Raw genomic sequence first — 23,451 nt, 5'->3', positions numbered from 1 at the left:
ATTATTAAGAAAAAAAAAATATATAATTTATCTCTCTATAAATACTTTCATTTTATCAAATTTTATAAGATCGTACGATTTTCAATAAAAAGAAAAACAGGTAAACTTAGAAACGTACAACTCTATCAAAAAAAAAAAAAAGAAAAAGGAAAATAAATTCACGAATTAATATCAAGAACGATTTACAAGCGACGGGACCACGGATCATAAATGATATCAAAACTTTCACCGTGCAATTATCTGAAAAAGGATAATCACTGGATCATGAAATTTAACGACGCATAAATTACAAAGCAGAGGAACGACGAACACTTTTCCTTCGCGGCTGTGTATCTCTCCTACTCTTCGCTCTTCTTTCGGCCCAGGTTTTTATTAAATCGATCACCACGGCGCAAATAGCCAATTCGTTTTTTCCCCCCGGGGAAAAATTGCGATTCAGAGGCAGGGATACATTCACACCGTTGGACACCCGTTGCCGCCCGTTCCAATTACGGCCACCTATTTCGCCGGTTCCTCGACTTGCCGTATTAACGCGTGTTATTTTGGATTATCGATTAACGCTGTCGGCGGGGCCGATCCCATTGATTACACCGTGGCCGGCGGCCGTATCGGACGGATTTTAACAATACGAGAGAATCGCGCGGTTTTATCGCGCGAAAACCGGATGCATCCGTTCTCCCAAATCCCAGGAAACGAAAACGCTTTGTCAAAGAGATAGATGTAGATAGATCCTCGGCGCGAAGGGGGCGGCGCAAACTTGGTTGGAGGTAAATGCAGAGGAGAGGTGTTACAGGGTGCTACATGTTTAGACGTTCATTAGAAGATGAAGGTGGAGGGAATGTTGCCCGCCGCGAAATTTAACGCTCGTAAGTACGCCCCTTCGCGCTCGGGATCTTCGTGCTGTTATTTTCCTTCCGAGATAATTAAATGTTGCGGGCCGCTTTGCAATTTCTTCAATGACAATGGTAATTAATTGATAAGACGGTCGGGCGAGGAGGAGGGATTCGTCGTCCCGCGGTGGTGGGTTTATGGGAGGGATGATTTCAAGGAAGCGGGATATTCGAAATGAGAAGAACAACAGGGATGGAAATTAGTCAGTTTGCACAGGCTCGAATTCAGTTGTCAGACGTTGTTTGCATTTACATTTATCATGGGTGTCGTGCAATCAAATCCGCTTCAGGCCGCGCCGAGAATTATCCTGGCCGCATGTGGGAGGACAAATGCCGGCACCGATCCAACCACCTACGCGCGCTGGGTAAATTCTGGCACGCCAACAATTATGTTGGACTACACCGTTACACGATCCACGGGACGAGTAGTGTCCGGTATGCTGCTGCACATGCATCAGAACAAACACTTCCGGTCAACATTAGCGGAATGGCCAGCACGGGGGACCAGCTCGAGCAACGACAAGTCAGATGTTCACACGATTTTGTACAACGTAGAGAAGAGAAAAAATTGAAAAATCTGTGGCAAGGCTAATATTCCAGCCGATAAATACTTGAACATATATTTTTCTTAATTTTCCGATAAATATTGATTTTATTCAAATGATAAATATATATCCTATGATAAATGATAATTATTAATGGATAATGTGCAAGATAGATGACATTTTTAATAATACATTGTATATTTTGTAGCTTATTAATAGGAGTTCTTCTGTAGCTAATTCAAGATTCAATATTACTTCGATTTCTAATTGGAAAGGCTTGCAATGAATTCTTATTGCATTGAATTTATGAATCAGTTTCTTTATGAATCGGATAGTTCTCGTAACAGAAACGGTTTGTACTTTTTTATTTAATCAGATATTTCCCTTTTCCTTTACTATTTCCTGTTAATTTTGCATTGTAACATATGCAATGGTATTCATTATCGTACTCGTTATCGTATCATGTTGGATTCTTTTTTACTCCTTAATAAAAGGAGTATATAACAAAAAAATGCGGAACTATCTCTTTATTGTTACAAACCCTTTCAACTTGAAAAGTGAAGCAGCGCAACACGAACTAAATTCTATAAAGGATGAGAGAAGAGATATCATTTCGCTGTTCGTTTCGAAGATGAAAGAATGAGGTAGGACACATGTTTATTGCAATATGTAGATTCGATTGTATAGATAACATTGTCACAGAGCCGAAAGATTCAAATTGGATAAGCTTAGGGTTGAAAGATTTACCACGGATCGCATAAAAATCGAGGGATTCGCCATGAACCATTTCCAGAAACGAGGGATTTACGAACTACCCTGAGAGTCAAGGACGATGTTGAAAGACCCTTTCTGGGACTGCCTCCAGCTTAAGAACTTGCCATGGACTACTTTCAACGGTCGAGGAACAATCATCCTCGATCATTTTAGATTCAACACATTGAGACCTTAGTTTGATCACGAAATCTTAGGTTATGGGATATGGGACAATAAAGTGACCCCCTACAACTTCGAAATGGCCCATGAGACCTTTATTACCATCAATCTTGATGAAAGTTCGGCAATGAGTTCTCAAATTTGAATCGATCGACTTAATAATGCCTACGTTTTCAATATTTCAGAAATATTCTACGATATTCTTGAAGTTATTCTGTTCGTGTTAGCTACCATTCCATCACACTTTTTTAGATGGCCGACGATGAGTTTTAATATCGCGAAATGGTCCAAAAATGAAATGGCCTGGAGTCTGATTGGGATTACAGTACAGTCGGGCGTGAAATTCTTGAAAAGAAAAGAAAATTCTTCTCGATCCAAAAATTCCGACGAAAGTTTGCAAGTAGAGAATAATGGATTAATTACAAAGTTTTATTAGAAAACAAAAGTTTCTTTATGCGATAACTTAAGTTAGTTAACACGAAGAATTTTATACGTGGCTGTACATCGTTCCGTACTCGATTCTAATTCAGCTCAATGATTTGAGAAACGGGCAGCGATGTTGTCTTTCTATTTTTTAAAAAATTTTAAAAATTTTTTTGATTAAAATTTTGCGCGCGTAGACACGCGGCCGTTTTATTCACTCTTCAAATTCGTTTATTTCCGCACTAATTGCATTCAAATATTATTACGATCGTGTATATATTGTACGAATATAACCGCAATTTCGACGCGCGCGCGTGTGAACGCACGTATAAATAATTTCCGAATATGGTAACGATACGATATACAAATGCATGTATATTTCATGTATGCACGCGTTTATCCACAGTTTTGGGTCACGTTCTAAATAACATTTCTTTTAATAGAAAACGCGAGCTATTTCGACGAATCGTATTTGAGTTTGATCGATTATTACCATTACGGTAAGTGGGTCAATGGTGCGCTGGAATCTATTGGGAAGGAAGAGCCGGTTATGCCATTTCTTGCTTCGAGCAGGGGTTGTCAGGCGAATGACGTTGAAATACATCGATGCACCCCAGCGAGGGTAGGCTTTGTCAATGTCCCGAACGATTCTTTGCCTATCCTTTGTTACATCCTCCATTGTCACCGACCACGAGATCGCAACGTGCAAACACATTTCTATACTCGTGTACTTTTTCTTATGCCGTGCCATTCTTATCTCTCTCTCTCTCTCTCTCCCTCTTTCTCTCTTTTTTTCTTCTTTTGGCTGGAGAGCAACCGAATGTTGGATTAAACGAAAGAAACCAGGAATCACCGCTTTTCCTGTTGTTGCTCGAATTTCTCGAAACAAATCCACTCGCTTTTCTTTTTCTTTCTTTCTTTTTTTTAACTCCTTCGAGCATTTGCTCTTGGTAATTTCTTGCTTCCCCTCTCCGTTCCTGTTTACCTCGCTCTGCACCCTCCTCGTCGATAACTCGTCGATGCTCGGCCAACAGCAAAAAAGGCGACGATGCGGAAAAAAGAATTTCGAGAGGTGCAACCAGATCGAACTATAAATTCGTTTCAAGGAAATATTGTGCGTTTTTCTGGGAGAAGGGATGGGCGTATTGGAGGGCAGGAAAGTAGCGTGAAACGGAACGGTTTTACCCCCCTCCCCTTTTTCCTCGTGTCGTTCTTTACTCTCGTGATGGATGGTTTCGTGTCGAGGACAGGATAATTATGTTAAACGATATAACATATATGCAGTGGCAGAAGCTTCGATACTCACCTTGTAACCGGCCACGGAGACCACGTAGGTGGATGCGATCGACAGCAACAGGAAGTAAAGGGCCGCGATTTCGAGCATACACCTCATCTGGAAATAAATGCAACGTATACGTCAATAGAAATTTTTCCTTTTCGATCGATTTCAATTAGATATATTAGTTCGTTCATTTCGTTCATTGGAAACACGATTTATAGTAGAATTAATACAAGAATTATTTTGTATTTGAGAAAAATAATATGCTTATTTGCAATAATAAATTGATATAACGATATAAATTTCTTAAATTTCGATTTCACTTTAAATTAAAAAATTATTAAGTATATTAAGTCTACTTAGGTTTCGATATTAATCTATGTATAGGTATTATGTAAATGTGTCCAATGTCAATTTTAAATTAAATTTTATCATCACCGCTGTGGTAAGGAAAAGCGTCTACTTACATTGTTGGAATTATAGGTGGTGTATAGTTCAGATAATAGAATTTTCGATTAATAGAACGTTCAGATAATGGAGATTCTATTGTATCTTACGTTTTTTCTTTATTATTCTAATATAAAGTTCATATATTTAAAATATTTATAACACTACATCATTCAAATAATCTTCTCGATTTTTTTTTCATCCAATTTTTTATTACATTTACATATATCAAAAGAAACTTATTTTCAAAATATTCATAATATGCCCTTTAATCTTGTCTAAACGATTATCTGATTATTCTATTCGAGATAATTTTATAATATTATTAATTGATACAAGAGAAAAATCTTTATTAAAATTTCGCGCATTCCAATAACAAGATTAACAATTTTCCAACGATTTTTAATGATCAAATGGCGACTCGCTTGAAAAAAAGAAAACCCGTTTAAATGATCCATCGATGATATATAGCGACATGAAAATCACAACATTTACGTCGCGAAATATTGGCCGAATGCACGCGAAGCGTTCGTGGTATAACAATATAAGTTGATATTTCACAATTTTATAGTTCTCTCAGAAATGAAACGAATCGGATGGAGAAAGATTCGCGTCTGCGTTTTGCCGATTTAATCCATTTTCATTGCACCGATATAAATCATCAATAATTCGGTCAATAACTCGGCCTGTTATAAAATATTCGGCCGAAGAATTGGTTTAATTTAATAGCGCGGTCGAGAAATAAATATTTATCCAGGATTGGGGCCAATTTTCAATTAGTCGGTGAACAAGAACCGTGTTTGATTAGAATCCCTTACGAACAATCCTCGGCACGAAGCGTGTTTCTAGAAATTTAAACGCTTCCTTGCCTCTGCGACAATCCACCATCGAGATATTTTCCGCTCTTTCATTTCCTCGCTGAAACTTAATTGTTCGTGCGATATTTAATCGCTGCTCCTCCGCGCGATCCATTTGTCCGCTTTACCGTGAAGTGTGTAGCGATGAGACGCAATGTCGCAAGCAGAGTTGAATGGATTCGAGTTCTTTTTATATTTTAGAGGATGAAAGCAGGAATTTTCCATGAATATTATTTTCAAATGAAGATGTTACGTGAGTGTCCTATTGGTTGAAATTCTTTATTGATTTCAAAATCAATTCCTGCAAATTGTAATTTTTTCCATAATCGATGCAATAACGAATGATTATATTATTTTTTTTGTTGGATTTTTTAAAAACATTTTTCTGTGTATATTTTTAATCAATGATAAGTAAAAGAATTAAAATAAAATTATTCGTTAATTATTATTATTTATAATTTATAATCTTTCTAAATTTATATATTATAAGAAATCAATAAGAAATTTACCTTTCAGATTTTTCGATTCCCTGTCCAAGTTTTGAAAATCGTATTTATAAGCAGATTTTCACTATATGCAAGTATTTATTATAAGGTTTGAATTTGAAGTGGCTTCACGAGTACCGGAATAAATTATCACACCTTAATATTCAAATTGGTTTTGATTTATACGTGTACTAAACTTCCATTCCATTATTTAACATCATTACACTTTACATTATCGCCAAAATCCAAATAGTGGGATTAATTAATACCGTGACCTCTGACAAAAATTATCAGAGAATTATTGTAACTCGTAACTCAAGCAAGATCTTTTTTTCGAAAAGAATTTTCTTTAAAAAATTCAACGAAATGAATTCCTTTCTGACCATCACAATTCGATTACACCAAATGCTAAACACTTAGGAGAGATTCAATTCAATCTAAATCTCGAAAATACATATTCATAAGATAGAATTTCCACTTTATTTATATATAAAGTCTCAAGAACCTTCTTGAAAATACTTGAACCGAACCATCTTTCGAATCGAAATGAGACAAATTTGCATTGAATTTAATTCAAACGTATAAATAAATATCGATCTCATCACCAGTTGCACGTCGTTTTTATAAATCGCGGAAACGAGCGTCGAGGGGTTTGGCTGGTTTCAACCATTTTAGAGTCGTCTCTTTCCACGTGGAGGGAGGGGAGGACGTGGAAATATTGGCTGGAACTGGATGGATTGCCGAGCGTACATTCGATAAACACCGTGACACGGTTATAGAGAACTTATATACTTTGTTTCTAATCGCCTTATCGGCAAAGGAGATTCTCGTCCATGCACGAATCCATCCACGACCTGTTTAACGTGGCCGGGCAAATATCACGCTGGGAAAATGAAGACGCCAACGAGCGCTCCGCGTGTATTAATTAAAAGTGCCAGCTCGCTGTTTGCTCCTTTGAACCAGTCAGTTTTCATTCGAAGCGAAAGCCTGCTCGCTTCGGGGCGGTGAGCAGCGCGCGCGATTTTCGTCGAAAAATTTTTTCCCCCTTTCCCTTTTCCTCCCTTCTTCTCTTCTTCTTCTCTTTTTTCCTTTTTCGATCCAACGTCGAAACGTCGGAAATATTTTCAACGAAAAATATCACGCGACGAGAGTAATCCTGTCCCGGTATTGTATCGTAAATCGGTAGTTGGAGAAGCACGAAGATACGTATAAAATTATAGAAAATAATTTTCCCTTGGCGGAATATCGTTTCAACGAGCCCGTTCCGTTTATACGGAGTCGTAAATATCAATTAAAACGCAGAACCCAGGGCAATCAGTTTAATGTATAGAAAGTTGAGGATTAAATAAATCTTCGAGATTTAATCCCGAACAATTTCAAATTTAGAAAATGAAATGATTTTAATATATATTCTTTTTTTATCCACTTCCTCCTTTTATTCACGTCCTCTCCCCTCGATAATTTAACCCAATTATCCTCGCGAACTTCTCGAATCGTTTCCTTTTTTTCTTTTCTCTCTTTTTCCCCAGCCCTTCGAGATATACCGTTTCAAATCGTAATCCGATTTGATCGATTAAAAAAGGAGGTCGAAAGAAACTCTGGCGGCGATTAAAATAAAATTTCGTTCAAGAATTATATATATACGAGAAGAGAAACCATTTATCCGGATGTACCGCGGGCTAAAGTGTCTCCAAGACGGATCGCGCCCCCCTCACCTCTCCACCAATCCGGAGATTGAGCCTTTCAACCCGCAAGATACCAAATTTTTCTCACGTACACGCCATATAAACGTACGGTGAAAAATGAATTTCCCTTAACCGTATTCCCGCGTTATACAGGGAGGGAGGATGCTTTATTTAGCCTGTTTAATCCGCGCGCGTGAACCGGAAGATAAATCCGGTTGGTTGGAGGACGTCTCACCGCTACGAGTCGTAAATCGAGGCGGCGTCTCTTGGCCAGAGAAGAGAGTTCGGTCCTCCCAGCGTTGGAGTACCGCCCTTTTTGAATTCATCCCGGCCTTTTCAATTCGAAGAGAAATAGCGTTGATGAAGGAGGCGAGCATTGTTGTATACAGATCCAAAGCCAGGGGCCGATGTACTCGAGAAACGTCGTTTATGTATTCGGCAAAATGATCGAATCGCTGAAAAATCCGATTCTTGCCACTTTCTTCCGGGTTGGGAAAGAGACGAATCGAGACTCGATCGATTCGAGGCACGCTCCCCCTCCCCTCTGTTGTTTTCCACAGCGTCGCGTTTGCCCTTTCGCGCGTCGAGACGATTTCCAAGTTATCGTTTCGGGGAACGACGAGGGGTCCGCGAGGGTCGACCGAGGGATCCGATGTTCAGACAGGGTCTTATCTTTAAAGCTCTCTTCGGAATCCTCCGCTTTCAGATCGCTTAAGTAAGTCCTTTTCGCTCCGTTTAGCATTCTGATTTCCGACTAAGGTTTATGAACTTTCCAGGTTCGAATCTTGGTTTTTTATTGAAATTGAAACGCGATTGAAAAAGTTGGAGGAAAAGGAGGAGGGTTGCTTGCACGTTACCGCTTCATTCTATCTCCCGCGTCTTTTCTGCTTAATTAATGCAGCCTCGACCATGGTGTTCTTCGTTGGAGGAATTAGAAGGGTTGATATTAAGGGAAAATCTTTGAGTTATGGAAGTTTCGAATTTTCATATATGAATTTTAGGATAAAAAATGTAATTTATATATAAGTAAATTTATATATCGTAATAATCCGTATATTTGAATAATCGATTTTCCAATAATCGATATTCTATTGTATATTTTACTATAATGCATGTATTAATAAAAATTGTAGCTGATTGAAAAGAAGGTGAAAGTAATTGATTACATCGAATTTTTCGAACAGAAATTCAAATATCTCGAAATGTGTATCAATATGCGTGTATATATTTTCTACTTGTGAAAATCTCATTTCTCCCTCTATGGTTTAATATTATTCTTTCTTCTTTCTCGCAGCTTTGCTTGTTGCTTCCACTACCGGTAAGAGTATTCCCTTCTGGCATCTTTGAACTTTTTCTTTATCGTGGAATTTTTTTTTTTTTTGATATCCTCATGTTGCTACTTTTTTTGATTACTGCAACTCGCTTCTTCCTTTCCTTTCTTCTTTTTTGATGTTCTCAAACGCTAATTCTACTTTATCGCCTTTATCGTCGAAATTACTTTTTCTCCCCTTTTTTTTTAGCATCCTCTTGTCGTTTCTTGCACTTCTAATTTTATAGTTCTCTCGTCGCTACAATTTACTCGCTACAATCCTCGTCTCAACGGTGGAATAACGTTCATTTCCGTGAAATGTGGAAATTTTTCCATGTTCCAATTTCATCGGGATAAAGTGCGCCCCAGAAGAAGATATTTACCGACGAGAGGACACCCTTGGGGATGATAGATTATTTTCCACTGCTAATTCCGGATAGGCACACTGGTACCGGTACAGAAGTGGAAAATCCTTAGAAATAACGACAATGGTGAATCGGACGCGAGGATCGATTTTGGTGAAAGTGGCCACTAGCGTCCACTACAGCGATCACTGATTTGGCCGCAGAAAGGCGGCGGCCATGGCGAGTTGTTGACCTTAGTCGATGGAAGGGATGGAGTAGGACAGATTCAGACACTCCAAAATTCCCAAGTGGAAGTGGAAAGAAGGGAGAATTATTTGCAATGTGAAGAAAAAAGATATAATTCATCCCCATCTTGAAAATGATGCTTAACCTATCTGGATATGGCACTTTACCATCCATCGAACACTTCACGGTATCTCGACACTCGACCATTCTTTAATGAGAATATATATATGCGCGATATTAAAGTTAGTTATTGATTTTGGCCGCTGATCCGCATATGTCCTGTACTCTAATCGTTGCTAACGCTGCATCACCTGCGTCCTCTTGTGTCATTAATCTAATATTATTTAATATTATGACGCAAAACTTGAAAGGAATTTGCAGGAAGAGGGGATTATTTTAAGAAATGCAAATATTTCATGAAATATTATTTCAACGAATTATTTCAACGATCAATTTTTCAATTTTTGATATTTGTCTTACTTGAGATTCCTTTAATTTCTTAAATATTTTTTATCAAATAGCATACAAATAATGATTTATAAATTTTGCGCAAGTCTGATGAAGATTTATAAACGGGGCGTAATTGTACGTTACGATATTTCATATCACGAGTTGACATTATTATAGCAGTCATTCTATCAATCAAGGCTAATTGATTGTCAATTAATTAATTAATAGTTACAATCGAATAAATAAATAACAATTTTTACCTCGAGCAATATAGTTACGATACACACTTATTTGAAAATTTGAAATTACAAAGAAACTGTTTCATTTTATTTTAAATGTCTTTAATTTCAAATTAACCTAAAAATTCTAAAATTAAATAAAATATATAACATTCTCTGAGTACTATTGCCATCCCTTATATATCATTAAACGTCTGCACGTGAAATGCATTGCACTTGTATTCCATTAATATATTTTATAAATATATTTTATCAACTTTTCATTCTAAAAAAGGAAAAAAAACAACAAAAACAGATTCTTAAAAGCTTAAATTACTTACGGAATAACTTAATAAGTTAAAAAACGAAGAGGAAAAAACTAGGTTAAATTTGCAAAGATATCTAAAACGACCAGGTTGAATAATGTATCGCTTGTTAATCGCTTGTATATACGATTCTTAACGAACCATCTTTCATCATCTCGATGAAGAAACGGCTCAATTCATCGCACTGTACACCACCACCACTCAAACCTACTCAAACATGTTTTTCACGAACCTCCTTCGTTTTCCATGAATCGAAGGAATCCTTTTCTCATCCGCCGGCTTAATCACGAAAGCCCGCGGTGTCTCTAATTTACATCCCGTATCTTTGTCCCGTTAAAAAAAAGCTCGGCCGCCGGAAGACGAATTGCACGACTCTGTAATTATTCGAAGAAAGAGAGACGGTGGAGGTCACGCGGGGAGCACAACGGGAGGGAAGGAACGGGTGATATTTTTTCAACGGAACGAACGTAGAAGAGGAAACGCTACCTGGTGGGCGGAGACGACCGGAGACGGAGAAGCTGGCTGGAATGGTTTATTGCGTGTGGAGATAATGGGACGATGCGGGTTTCGCTCGTGTTTTTGTCTTCAGGATCGCTTCCAAGAATCCGTGCATTCGGTTTATCAATTGTTTCAACATCATTGTTTTAATACGATCCGTAACAATACAATTACTTATGGTTTTTAAGGCTAATGAGATGCTTGTAAATTTTACATGTACAAAAAGACTTATTTTTTTTTGTACAATGTACGAGAAGGAGATCGATTGAAATTTTGTACTTTTGTTTTTTTCTTTTATAACTTTCACTTGTCTATGTGAAAAATTAAGCGAACGATTAGCAGAATGATATTGCGGATACGATGAAACGGAGACAAAAATTCGCGAAAATTATCTGTTGTGTTAAATCAAGAAAGCGAATGGATAAATAAAAATATCGTTTTTTTGGTATATCCGCGAAAATAATTCGAATATTTTCTTTACAAATCAAATTTGAAACATTGAAACATTCCTTGAAAAACATTGATAATCGTTCACTATCGTTTTATCTAGGGTTATAACGCAAAATTCATCGATCTCTCGACGATCGTCTAGATTTTGTTCCCTCCGAATAAACATGAATTTCTTTTCCATTAAACTTCCACTTGGTAAAAGCAATTTAACCTTAACGAGTAATTACGTATTATTTGAATATACAGAGGCCGCTATTTATTCCAGAGGCCGGGAATAACTAGAAGTAGAATAGGGGAGGGAGGGGGTCCAAAGTGAGTTTTATTCTTGCGGTTTTAAATTGCTACTCCAGTTCTTTTATTAATCGCGGCCGAAAAAATATTCCACCAAACTGTGGACGTTGTTGCTCGACCTCTTGTACACCTGCGACTCGTTCAATCGATGTTTTACCGGATTAACCACGTTCCATGTTTTTAACCGATTCCTTCGATATTTGCTTATCAAATATTTATGACAGGATAATTCTCCTTTTTTTTCTTCTTTTTCTTCTTTATTATATCAATTCTTTGAATTTCTCGATTTTTCTTTTCAGTTTCTATCTTTCGAAAGGGAAATATGTATTTTTTAGAAATTATGATTAAATTTTTCGCAATTGTGTGGACGAAATAATTTTGAATTTTACAATGCGAAATATTTGGCGTTGCAATTTTTGCCATGTTGAGAACAACATAACTTTTATTTGATACATAATGAAATAACAATAAAAAAAATATATCTAAGTTCTTTTCGTTGTTTTTGTAAATTACGTTTCTTTTTATCGGGCGAGACAAAAATATTTTCCTGTGAATGGAATTTTATGTGGTGAACAACAAGAATGTTTCATTATGTATTGTTTCGAACGGTGTTTCAAAGCACTTCGTACGAAATAAAAAATAGAAATAAAAAAAAATGTTATAAAAATATAGGATATCCTTGATTCCTCTTTACCAACAACGAAATGTTTACAATAAATTATTTATCGCGAGCTTTCAGATGGAATATTTCGTGTTTTAATATAACAGAATGTATCATAGATATTTTATTTATGAAATTGAATATACGACGAATCATAAAACGAAGATATCCCTTTAATAGCGAAAAGATTAAACGTTGGATTCGAGTCATGAGTACATATTTACATGCATTATATTTGACATAAGATATTTGCATATCATTTGTATTTGTCGTAACATATCAATTAATTAAGTACATTGTATCGTTTAACAGTATTTTCATAAATTTATAACAATTTCATAAAATATAAAAATAAAACGTAGAGCGTGAGAAAAAGAAAGATATATCAATCGTTATATTCAAATTTCCATATTCCCGTGTCACGACACATCGCTCGCAATTATTATCGACCCGATGAATGTTCACACACGCCATTAGGACAACCGTTTAAATTGTATTAATTTCAAACCAGATATCGGACACAATCCGAGTCTGCAGTTGCCATAATTGAAGTGCGGATGGTACGAGCCAGTTGTGGATATATCGATACAGTCTGGCGGCGCAACTCGTGACTGCAAATATTTTGAAGCACCAGCTGTTGCTCGAGTACCCCTCGTTAAAGCCGGAAGCAGTTTGGAATTTCGGCGTCGTTCAAGAATTTCTCTCGGCGTCGCGAGAAATTTCTCTGTGTTATCATGGCCGCCGATTATTCACGGGTCTACAAGCCTGTGAAAACACCCACTGCCGGATGTTTGGATTGCATTAATTGAAGATGGGTCAAGCACCGGTCGAACTTGCAATCGCTTTAATTGCATCAATCGATGGGAAGCGACGGCTGGGTTGACGAGTGTTCTGACATTTCATTCTTTCACTGTAAAGCGGCCCGGCGTGTTTGCATGGAATCGAGAGCGTTCTCGATCTTTGAACGATCGATATAAAGCGCGATTCAATTTATATTGAGAATTTTCCGGAAAAATATCGATAAACGTCCAGTTTAGTGGTCGCTCTCAATTTGACAACAATTTGAGGACTTGCAGTCGAGTTGCATAAGTTTAGATTAATGTCGAATTATCATGATATTTATATTAGATTTGTCTTGGATTTTAATTCTTCTTATTTAAAAAAATTAATAGAATTACGATATGCTTGATTGAAATCTTATTTTAATGATGAAGAAAAACTGGATTTTTTTGTAGCTAAAATTTAAATATCGAACATAATGAACGAAGAATATGTTATACCGTGTAAAACATAAATTGTTCCTACGTCATTTATGCAACGTTATGAGATACATTTCTAAAGTGACGAATAAAATTTTAAAGAATTCATGTAAAAAAACGCGAGTAAAAATTGAAAATTTTATCATCAAATCAACCACAGGGAATAAACGAAACCATACCATTGAAGTCAGTTTTTGTTTTATCCCGATATCTCAATTGAATGTCGAGATATAAGGACTCAAAGTGTCCGTAACACTCAACGTCGTATAGAAATTAATATGAATAGGCCCGCGACCCAGTGACCTATATCTTTTCTTGGAAATGTGTACGGAATTTCTAGGAATCGCGTATTACGTTTTTCCAGGAATCGTGGCTGTCTGGAGTTTGGGATAGGTCAGTAAGATAAAATGCGAGCGAGAGATCCGAGCGACAAGGATGAAGATAGTAAACCATTAAAAATTACCTTTTTCTTTACACGACGATATCTCGGGAACCGGAAATTGTATTAAAATAAATAAAAAAGCGTTTTAAAGGGCAAGATTTCGCGCTTCTAACGACCTTCCATTCGTAGACTAAAAATTATTATCTTCGGAGTTATAGCGGTTTAAATTTTTTTCGATTTTAATAGTGATCAGGTTTAACGTAACGTGATTAAAAATTAGCCTTTTCTTTACACGACGATATTTCGGGAACTGGAAGTGGTATCGGAATAAATGAAAAAGCGTTTTAAAGAATAAAGTTCTGTGCTTTCAATGGTCTTTCATTCGTTAATTGGGAATCATTATCTTAGAAGTTATAACGGCTTAAATTTTTTTTAATTTTAATAAAGTTTAATCAAATTCTAAGATAAATTACGCGATAAATATCCTTATTTATGGAAGGAATATTGCTCAACGTTAAAGACTCTACGTTGATTTGAAAAAAGTCCTTTGATTGAAGTAAATTGGATTTTTATTTACTCAACTGATTTTGGTTTAATTATGTTGATTAAACAAAACAATTTTTATGAATTCTGTAGTTTTTAGACATCTGTAGCTGAACATCTTGTATTTAAATTTTATTTTGTATAAAATATGCAAAGCACATGTAATACGAAAAATATGTAGGTACCTATTTGCATGAAAATCTGCAGTCCAGCAATGAAATTAAGCTTTCATAAAAGAAACAAGAGCAATAATAATCAAAATGAAGAATTATAATATAAATTAAACAATTATTAAAAAATTTAAACAACGTTATATTACTTTGGTTGTTAAATAATCGGATTGCATTCCGTACAATTGGAACAACTTGATTACAGACTTTATGTGGTTTTGGGTTTCCTGATGTTTTATGCTAGATTTTCCTCGATTTTGTTGTTTACTTTATAAATAAATTTTTGGAAAGAATGTTAACATATTTCCCCGTGAGAATAATTCTGAAACTTAAAAAAAGAATTAAAAGGTTTATATTTTTATTCTCTGTGCGAGGTGAAGAGGATTATTAAACACCTTGATATAAAATTAATTATAATACAGTTTTGTGAAAACTGAAAATGCAATCCTCTATAAATAAACGTAATAAATTGAAGCTTTTTCCTAATAAACTATTCTTATTATATTTATTTTATCATCAACTTCATTACTTAATAAGATTTTCCATAATCTCAAGATTCCCAAACAAATTGTAATCTCGAATTTAAAGCATTCTTTACATAAATATACAAAAAAATAGCTCGAACTATGAATCAACAAGTATGAATTAAGAATTGACAATCGAAATAAAAACCTGTCTAATGTTAAATTATCATATATTTTACTTGTTTGTTTCAATCGAACTCCACACACGTAACTTCTATAATTTAATTCTCTTTCTCTCTTCTAAGATAAATTGCGCACCTCCAATCCGATTATTCAATAGCCATAGCAGAAAATCGAAGATAAATTTCAATCGTTAATCGTGATTGTCTTTGAGAAGATTCTTGCCGTGTCAGTGGAACTTGAGCAATTTGTCAATTTCAACATTTGTCCGCGCGTTCCAAATGCTCACTGATGTAGCTATCTCGCTCGAATGATCAGCAACACCCCCTCATACTTGTAGGAGGAATACTGCATGGTATGATTTGCGGGCGCAATCTGTCGACATGCCAAGACGCGGCGATTAACATGGCGAATATCACGGTAAATCGTTAAACTGGAATGTGTGGAAGTCGCTTAACGTTCAAGACGCTCCTTTCATTTCATTTGATCAACACGATCGAAACGTGGCTGAGAGCAAATATAGACTTTACACTTCGGTTATTCGCGGGAATATCATCCATAGTGAAATGTGATAGACACTGTGTTTTCATCTGCATTTTCGTTCAAAGTAAATATGTAGACGAAGCATAGTCAATTTCTAACGAACGGATGATTCATTCGTGCGACTTGAAATGTAAGCTCTTACAGAGCATGCTTTTATTATATTTATCTTCAGGATTACTATAATCTGTACACAAAAATGGACTTTTTCACCTCTCTAATTTCGACTCTCTAGCGACTTAAAAGTAGTTTATTTTAGCCCCCATGATCTATACCGAGAACACGTTCAAAAACAATTGAACCACTCGTGGCTATCTCACCGGTCGAAAATTTGAAAAATAGTGAAACGAATTCGGCTATTGAATTCGTGTAAATATTCCAACTTTCACGTTCACCGTGGACGAATCACGTTCAAAGTGGAAAAGCGAAAAAATTTGGATCGACGGCGCCCTCTGCAATTCAACCACCAGGTTTAATCGTGTCCTTTCAGTCACCAAGAATCAAGGCTAAATACGCCCCATTTACGACTACCTTAGCCTAAATTCTCGTAATCAGGGCGCTCCAATTCGGTTCGAATTCAATCGAAAGGATCGCGTTTTATTTCGCGATCCCCGCGTCAAGGCTGAATTAACCGTGTCAGCAATTTATATTTCGCTTCTCGACCCCACCCACCCATCGTCGGCCACCATTAGCGATCGCGAAAACGGCGCCCCTCGCTGAAAGAGCGATTTATAGTGGCTCGATTAAAAGCGTCAGATAGCGTCGATCACAAGTCTCTCTCTTTTCTCTCTTTTTCTCCTGGTATTAGCGGATCTATTTAATCGATCGTGTTCAATGAAGGGCGCGCCCTCGACTGAATTTCTTATCGTCCGTGGATCATTTCTATCGTGAAGGGATAGAGAGTGGAATATCCTGACTGAAATGATAAGAAAGGATATGGACGAAATTGGATAACAGAGATGATAAGGGAAAATGATGGAACTGAATGAATGTTCAGCTTTGAATTCATCATTTTCAATTTGGACAAAATTTTGCTATAATTGCTCGCTGGATTAATCCTTCGTTTATTTCGTACATATAGAAAATTAATATACATATATCTTCAATTGTTTTATATTAGAAAGAAATATTTATATTTCGTATCGCTATATCGATGATACTACAAGAATGAAATGTGGAACTTGATGAAAAGAATTTTTTCATTGGAAAATAAGGGCATGCCACACTGTATGTACCTGTTCTTAAAATTTTCAATCGCAAACAAATTTGTATTTTTGTGCAACTTTCTTTTAATTGCTTCCCAATTAGGCTGGCCCCGGTCAATGAAATAAATTAAATAAATTAAATAACATAACAATATGTTGTACATTCTCGTTTCGTATGCCGGAGAAAATATAAATTTTATATTTAAAAACATTTAATTTCTCTCCATTTTTTTTTTAAACGTGTCACAATAATAAACAAGTCTCCAAAGCGGTGACTCAACAATGTTACGAAATGTTGGAAAATTGTTGCCTTAAACGATGAGCTTCCCACCAACCGCCAACGATGCGTGTTAAACGATATTTTAAACATTTTCTTTCCGCGCGTTGCGTCATATTCGTTCACAATAACCGCGTTATTGCGTTCTTTTTTTTTTTTTTCCTTTTTTTGCCTCATTACTTACTCGCTTTCCTCATTGAAAAGCCGTTATTAAGACATTTTTTTCCCGCCTCGAATACCCGGGCCCGGTAAATATCGGCCTGATTTACGATATTACTCTTAGGGTAAAATCGTTCCCGACATTGCCAATAAATCGCCTCCACGCTTTCGCGCATTCACCGTATCTATAAATTGCTCGTGTTTCGCCGATTTTTACCTCGGCTGTTCGCTATCTATTTCCGTTGTTAATACGATTTTTCCGCCCTCGAGCGTAGCCTCTCTTCCCTTTTTTTTTTTTCCCTCCTCCCTCCCAGTTGTTGTTCTCGCAGTTTTATTTCCTGCCACGCCTGATGCTCCCCCTCCCCCAGTATTTTTAACGGCGTTTTCACCTATGGAGAAAAAAAACTGGTTCTTGAGTACTTTGAACGTGCTGCAAGCAACGATGCGCAAAGGGCGGAACAATCCGGCGTTGTTTCTGTCAGCCGTTATCGATACCGTAAATTTATGTCCGCTTAATCGAATGAAAGAAGGGAGAAGAATGGGGAGGGAAGTCGAGAGGGAATAAAGATGAAGAAAAAAGAAAAAAAAAAAAAAAGGAAAAGGAACGCAAAGGAAGTAAAGATTGAAAGATCGATGAGGTTTCAAAGTCTTTCGAACTTTCCCTCTCCCTACCAGTCCTTTGACAAAATCCATTTATTTCCTCGGTTGATCTCCTTTTTAGTCGATAAAACTTCCTTGAAGTTATCTGCTAAAACGTTTATATTGTATGGCATGTGTAGTATAGGAAAAGTCCCGTAACGGCGATACCCATAATCATAGATGGTGATTCTATTCAATGAAAAAAATAAGTTAGATACTAGAGTAAATCGTTGAAAGTAGAAAATATAATAAAGAATAAATCTTTTTCGAAAAAGTTGAATTTGAAAATACGATTGTCTGAAAAAAAAACGAAAAAGAGTTATTACCATTATTTCGCGTTATTTGTTTACTTTATTATTATTAAATATATCGAATAATCGGAAAAAACGTAATTGAAAAATCTTCAAACTTATTTTTAAAATTCGAAGAAAATTTTATTCGATCTTTTTTTTTTCCCACCCTGATTGTATCATCAGCATATCCTGTATAAATATATACGTATACCCGAATTAGAATAGACTGCAAGTTTGTTCGATCGTATTGTTCCGAGCGCAGGGAAATGAAGTTGGCGGACAGTTGGCGGTACTGGATAAAATTTATTTTCTCGAAAGAAGCGCACCGATACCGTGGAACCATAGCGATGAAGGGGGCGGCGGGGGGTTCGAGGGGGTAGCGATGTCGCAGAATTGGAAAGCGCGACACGCTCCAACCTCAAACTCCGCGATTCACATATAGAAATAGTTTGTAACAAGGAAAAATTTTTCAGAATCTTCTTGACGCTTTATCGACGATAAATCAAACTTTCCAAGAACTTGACGCGGACTCGTTGAAAGGAGTGTATAAAACGGATAACACGTATAACATAATACGGAAGCGCAATGTCCTCTTTGATTGTAATGCACAATTCGCAGATCATGTTGTTGGAAATGGCTGTAAAAAATGTGAGTAATTATTGTTTATATATCGTCATATTTCATTTAGATATTTTATTTCCTCGTTATCTTCTTTCCTATCCTCTCTCTCTCTCTCTTTTTTTTAAGGTTTTAATGATAAGTAAAAGTAGGATTTCGCAACACGAGTTTATATCGACGTTTGAAAATATTGGACATTCGTCATTTTTAACGAAAGATTGACGTATGGGATAAATTATTGTTCAATTTTTGATGAGATGATTGCTAAATTCCATTTTTTTTTAACAATACGCAAATACTTAACTGTCAACGATTAAAATTATCAGTGTACAATGTCAATCCTTTGAATAATTAAAAGTATTATACAAGGTGTCTTTGTATAAAATTTTACAAACAGGATCAGAAAAATATTAGTTACAAGATAAGGAAGAAAAATAATCGGAAATTAAATCGAATACACAAAAATGTGGATGATGAAACACAAGATTTAATCATTTCTTATTATCATTATCGAGTTATTTAATTCTTACTTAATTATTAACAAGATAAATATCCAACGCAATGCGAAACAAATACGTGAAATTAAATGGAATTCATTAATGATTTCACGTTGCAATTAAAGAGGTGTGTCGTAAATAATTACGACGAATGGTGTAAGACCGTTTTTACTAAACAGTAAGATTCTTTAAACATATATAAACGATTTCTCTCTCTACGTATCTACATGCGATTATCCGATATGAAACTTTTAAACTTAACACACACCGAGCTAGTCACGTAATGGCACCTGTATACACGGGCCGGCAGTCACGTAAGAGCGTAAAGATACATCATATAGTATTAAAAAGTATCATCCCTCTTCGCTTCCACTTTTCCCTCTGAAAATCTGTATTTTTAAAACATGGAATGACCAAGAGGAGCACTTTACACCAGATAGATACCACTCGTTGAAAAACCTACAAAACTCTCTCTTTCCAAATAAATTTTCAACAAAAAACGATATTTATTTGTAAGATATTTATATATATATACACACATCCTCGGTCGGCAATACAGAAAAAATCGCTCGACAATCCATACATAACCTATATTTTCGACTTTAGATATACAGATTCATATATATTGACAGCTCTACATGCCATGGACCAACGTGTTCGACGCAGCCCTGATGAAGAAAACCGTGATAATGTTTCGATTGTTGGACGAGGAATGGACAACGTTGTCCCCGAATCGATCCGACTACCATTCTTATCGTGGCTCCAATTACGAGAACGAGAAATTCTACGGAGGCAGATCCGTCCTGTTCTCCGTCCCGGAATCCATGCTCGAGGAGAATATGTCGGGGGTGGATCTGCAGATTTACGTGTACAAGGGCATATCCAAGTATTTCGAGCTCGAGTCGCGCCGCAATTTCGGATTCACTCTCGTAAGGATGGACGACCTGTTTAACGGAATTATCAAGGACCTCAGCGAGAGGAAGGAGCTCGAGGGTTATTTTTCCAACGATTTGGAGCGGGAACCCATATCAAGGTGAATGCATTTAAATACGCGGACCTGGCGTTTATGCAAATCCGACGGCGAAACGGATTATCCGGACGGCAAATGTTAGGCTCCCTGGCTAAACGTAATTTAAAAAACTGCTGTACCAGTCGGACTCGGTTCCCTGGCTCGTTTGTATCGGGAACCGTCCGTTTGTTCCCGACCCGTATCGGCCGAAATCTCTTTCTCTTTCGATGAAAAAAAAGAAAGAAAAAGAGAAAAAAAGGGTAATCTCTTGTTTGCTTCTCGTTAATCTCGTTAAAACACCTGTCTCCTCGAAACAGGAGACATTTTTCGCTCGTTGAAGTCTAGATTACAAACTAGATCTGAAGCGACGTTATTTCGGATGTTACTCGTTTATTATAATTATCCGAAATGATCGCGCGAAATAATTTAAAACAACTTGCAATATTATTTTAAATAATATTCCAATTGGTGGATTCTCTGATGGAAACGAAGTCCGTTTCTCTCTCCTTTTTTTTATTTGTTTTCGATAGAATGTACAATACGAATTTTATTTTGGTTTAATATTATTCCGACGATATTTCTCCCGGCGAAATATAAAATAACAGTTCGAAACAATTTACTTCTCGTTTCGATTTATAAATAAAATTTGCCCAAATCTGTCTATAAAAAGATTATAGAGCAGGAACACGTATTACGAGCGTAAATGAAATTTGAAACGCTAGAACTCCTTTTCAAGTATAATACACGAATTACCGAGACATAAATTAAGAGATAATTTTTATCCGAGAAACGCTTGTTAATACGGTTCAGCCGCTCACGTTGCTCCTAAAGCCTTTTCGACGTGGTTGTGTGAAAGGTTGATAAAAAAAAAAAAAATAAAAAAAGTATAACTACTCGTATTAATCGTTCAGATCGACGCAAGGCAAGTTCAACCTGTTCGACGAGAGTTTGGACAAGACCGAGGCGACGATCGAGCTCTACATACGCATCAGCTACCTGGGCAAATGCATCATAACCGAGATACACTCCCCGATGAGCATACAGAAGGCGTTCTACGCGCGCGAGGAGACGGACGAGCATTACAGATACCAATTCCGGGAGTTGAACACGATGGACCTCGAATCGTTCTGTTGGGGAAGCTTGACCATCATCCCTCCCCTCCATCCGGACAATTTGATCTGCCGTTGCGTGCGGGTCGAGAAGCCCGTGGAGGAGGCGACGCAAACGAAGAAGAAGAAGAAACGGAAGCGCGACGAGCTCGATTTCTATGGAAAGATGGCACGCGCCCAAGAGTTGTTGGCCAAGATGAAGGAGATGAGGAAAAATCGTCCCGATTCCATAGCGCACGGGGTGGCGAAGAAAGTTTGCCCACCGCCTGTCTGCCCGACCGTGTGCACCCCTGTCTGCGTTTACACTCTCCCATCCATTTGTCCCAGTCCCTGTCAACCGTCCACCGTTTACTGTATGCCTTCCCTCGCCTCTCCTTGCACGCCTTCCTGTAGGTGAACTATATATATATATATATATGTATACGGAGAATCATGGAGAATTTGCACAGGGAATTTGCACGGAATCGTGGAAGCAAAAAAAAAAGAAAAAAAATGGAGGAGGCGTTTACGCCGCGTCCAACTTTCACCATTGTTCCAGCTAGAATCTTCCCCTCCCCCTCTTCCTGGAGGTAATCACGGCGACCGTGTCCCATCGTGTTTTATGATCCATTCATCCCCCGCGATTGGACGATTTCCCAAATTGTCGGCCGAAATTTTATGGCTTATGGCGGGGGGAGAGAGGGTTTGGGGTTTGCACGAGCGTTTGGATCGAGTTCGACCGGTCCGTTCCAACTCCTCTCCCTCGAATTGCTTATTCCGTTCGATGGATAAAGGGGGAAAAGAAAAGAAAGAAAGGAAAAAGGATCTTCTTTGTCGCGTGCTAACGGTAATACGTTCTCCCTTTGCGAGTCATCGACTTGCACGAAGATGCAGGATGATCCTTTGGGATGTTGTAAATTGCAACACGCGGGTTAGACACGCCATCTTCGAAGAAATTTCACGCGGAGGAACGTGCAGTTTTTCCGCCGTGTCTCGAGCTAACCCGGGATATCCACTTCGCGCCGGATATTCCGATATTCCATGCAATTGAAAGCCGAAGAGTTTTGCATTTTGATTACCCGAACCGAACCCCTTCTTCTGGCCAGCCTCCTCCACTCTGGAGGAGAGGATCGTATGTGCATGTATGTACGTATATATGTATACATATATATATATATATGTAACGTGGGGTTTTCACGCCGGGATTTCGATTTGCAAGCAGGGGAGTATTTTATCATCGGTGGCATTATGCAAAGATTCGGGATCTCGAGCGAGGGCGAAGATCTTCGAGAGAGAAGGAGAAGGGAGGGTGGATACGTGAAAATGGAGTGAACGCTTCCTTTCATCGGTCCGTAAATTTTTTGATCGAGAAACTGGCACCTCTGGTTGGAAAATTTCCCGTTGGGACTGTATACGCGAGGAAACTATTCTTCGGCTTTATGGATCGTTCGATTGTCGTTCTATCAAAATTTCTGCATGATGATTGTCATATTATTAAATTGAAATACGTGATTACTGTCTAAGGAATAAACGAATAAACGTGCAATTTTATATAAAGTTTATAACGAGTATTCATTTATTTGCCACGACGAAAAATTCCATTATCCGAATTAATAAAAGGGGGATGATCGAACGTTTAACAATATTTCTTTTAGAATTGTTTTATACATTTCGAGGAAATTTATAAATATTATATAGATGTATTATATACATCTTTGCCAATTTCTTAAGTATTTTTGATTTATACGTGTACGTGTAAAATTGTATTTACGAATTTTACATTCTAATATT

At 37.1% G+C, this 23,451-nt stretch overlaps 2 protein-coding genes across 6 annotated transcripts in view; one reads left to right on the top strand and one right to left on the bottom strand.

Moving 5' to 3' along the window:
- The window catches only part of LOC107995521 (follistatin-related protein 5), a 60,021-nt gene that overhangs the window by 11,840 nt on the left and 24,730 nt on the right, over positions 1-23,451 (bottom strand). For all 5 annotated transcript variants that reach the window (XM_062083172.1, XM_062083173.1, XM_062083171.1 and 2 more), the window contains one exon: positions 4,098-4,184. In XM_062083172.1, the coding sequence (XP_061939156.1) occupies positions 4,098-4,184 (87 nt within the window). The remainder of the gene's footprint in view (positions 1-4,097; positions 4,185-23,451) is intronic.
- Positions 18,842-23,176, top strand: LOC107995522 (uncharacterized). Its single transcript, XM_017053093.3, has 3 exons — positions 18,842-19,096; positions 20,196-20,596; positions 21,484-23,176. Exons 1-3 carry the CDS (start codon positions 19,034-19,036, stop codon positions 22,076-22,078), a joined length of 1,059 nt encoding a protein of 352 aa, XP_016908582.1. The 5' UTR covers positions 18,842-19,033; the 3' UTR covers positions 22,079-23,176.

Source organism: Apis cerana, linkage group LG12 (genome assembly GCF_029169275.1).
Source record: "Apis cerana isolate GH-2021 linkage group LG12, AcerK_1.0, whole genome shotgun sequence".
NCBI lineage: Eukaryota > Metazoa > Arthropoda > Insecta > Hymenoptera > Apidae > Apis > Apis cerana.
Note: the sequence above shows the minus strand (reverse complement) of the source record. Positions and strands in the feature narration are given on the sequence as shown.

Coding starts and splice junctions, on each gene's coding strand:
- LOC107995522 (XM_017053093.3), top strand. CDS start 19,034: ATGTCCTCTTTGATTGTAATGCACAATTCGCAGATCATGTTGTTGGAA. Junction 19,097..20,195: donor TGGAAATGGCTGTAAAAAAT/GTGAGTAATTAT, acceptor ATATATTGACAG/CTCTACATGCCATGGACCAA. Junction 20,597..21,483: donor GAGCGGGAACCCATATCAAG/GTGAATGCATTT, acceptor TTAATCGTTCAG/ATCGACGCAAGGCAAGTTCA.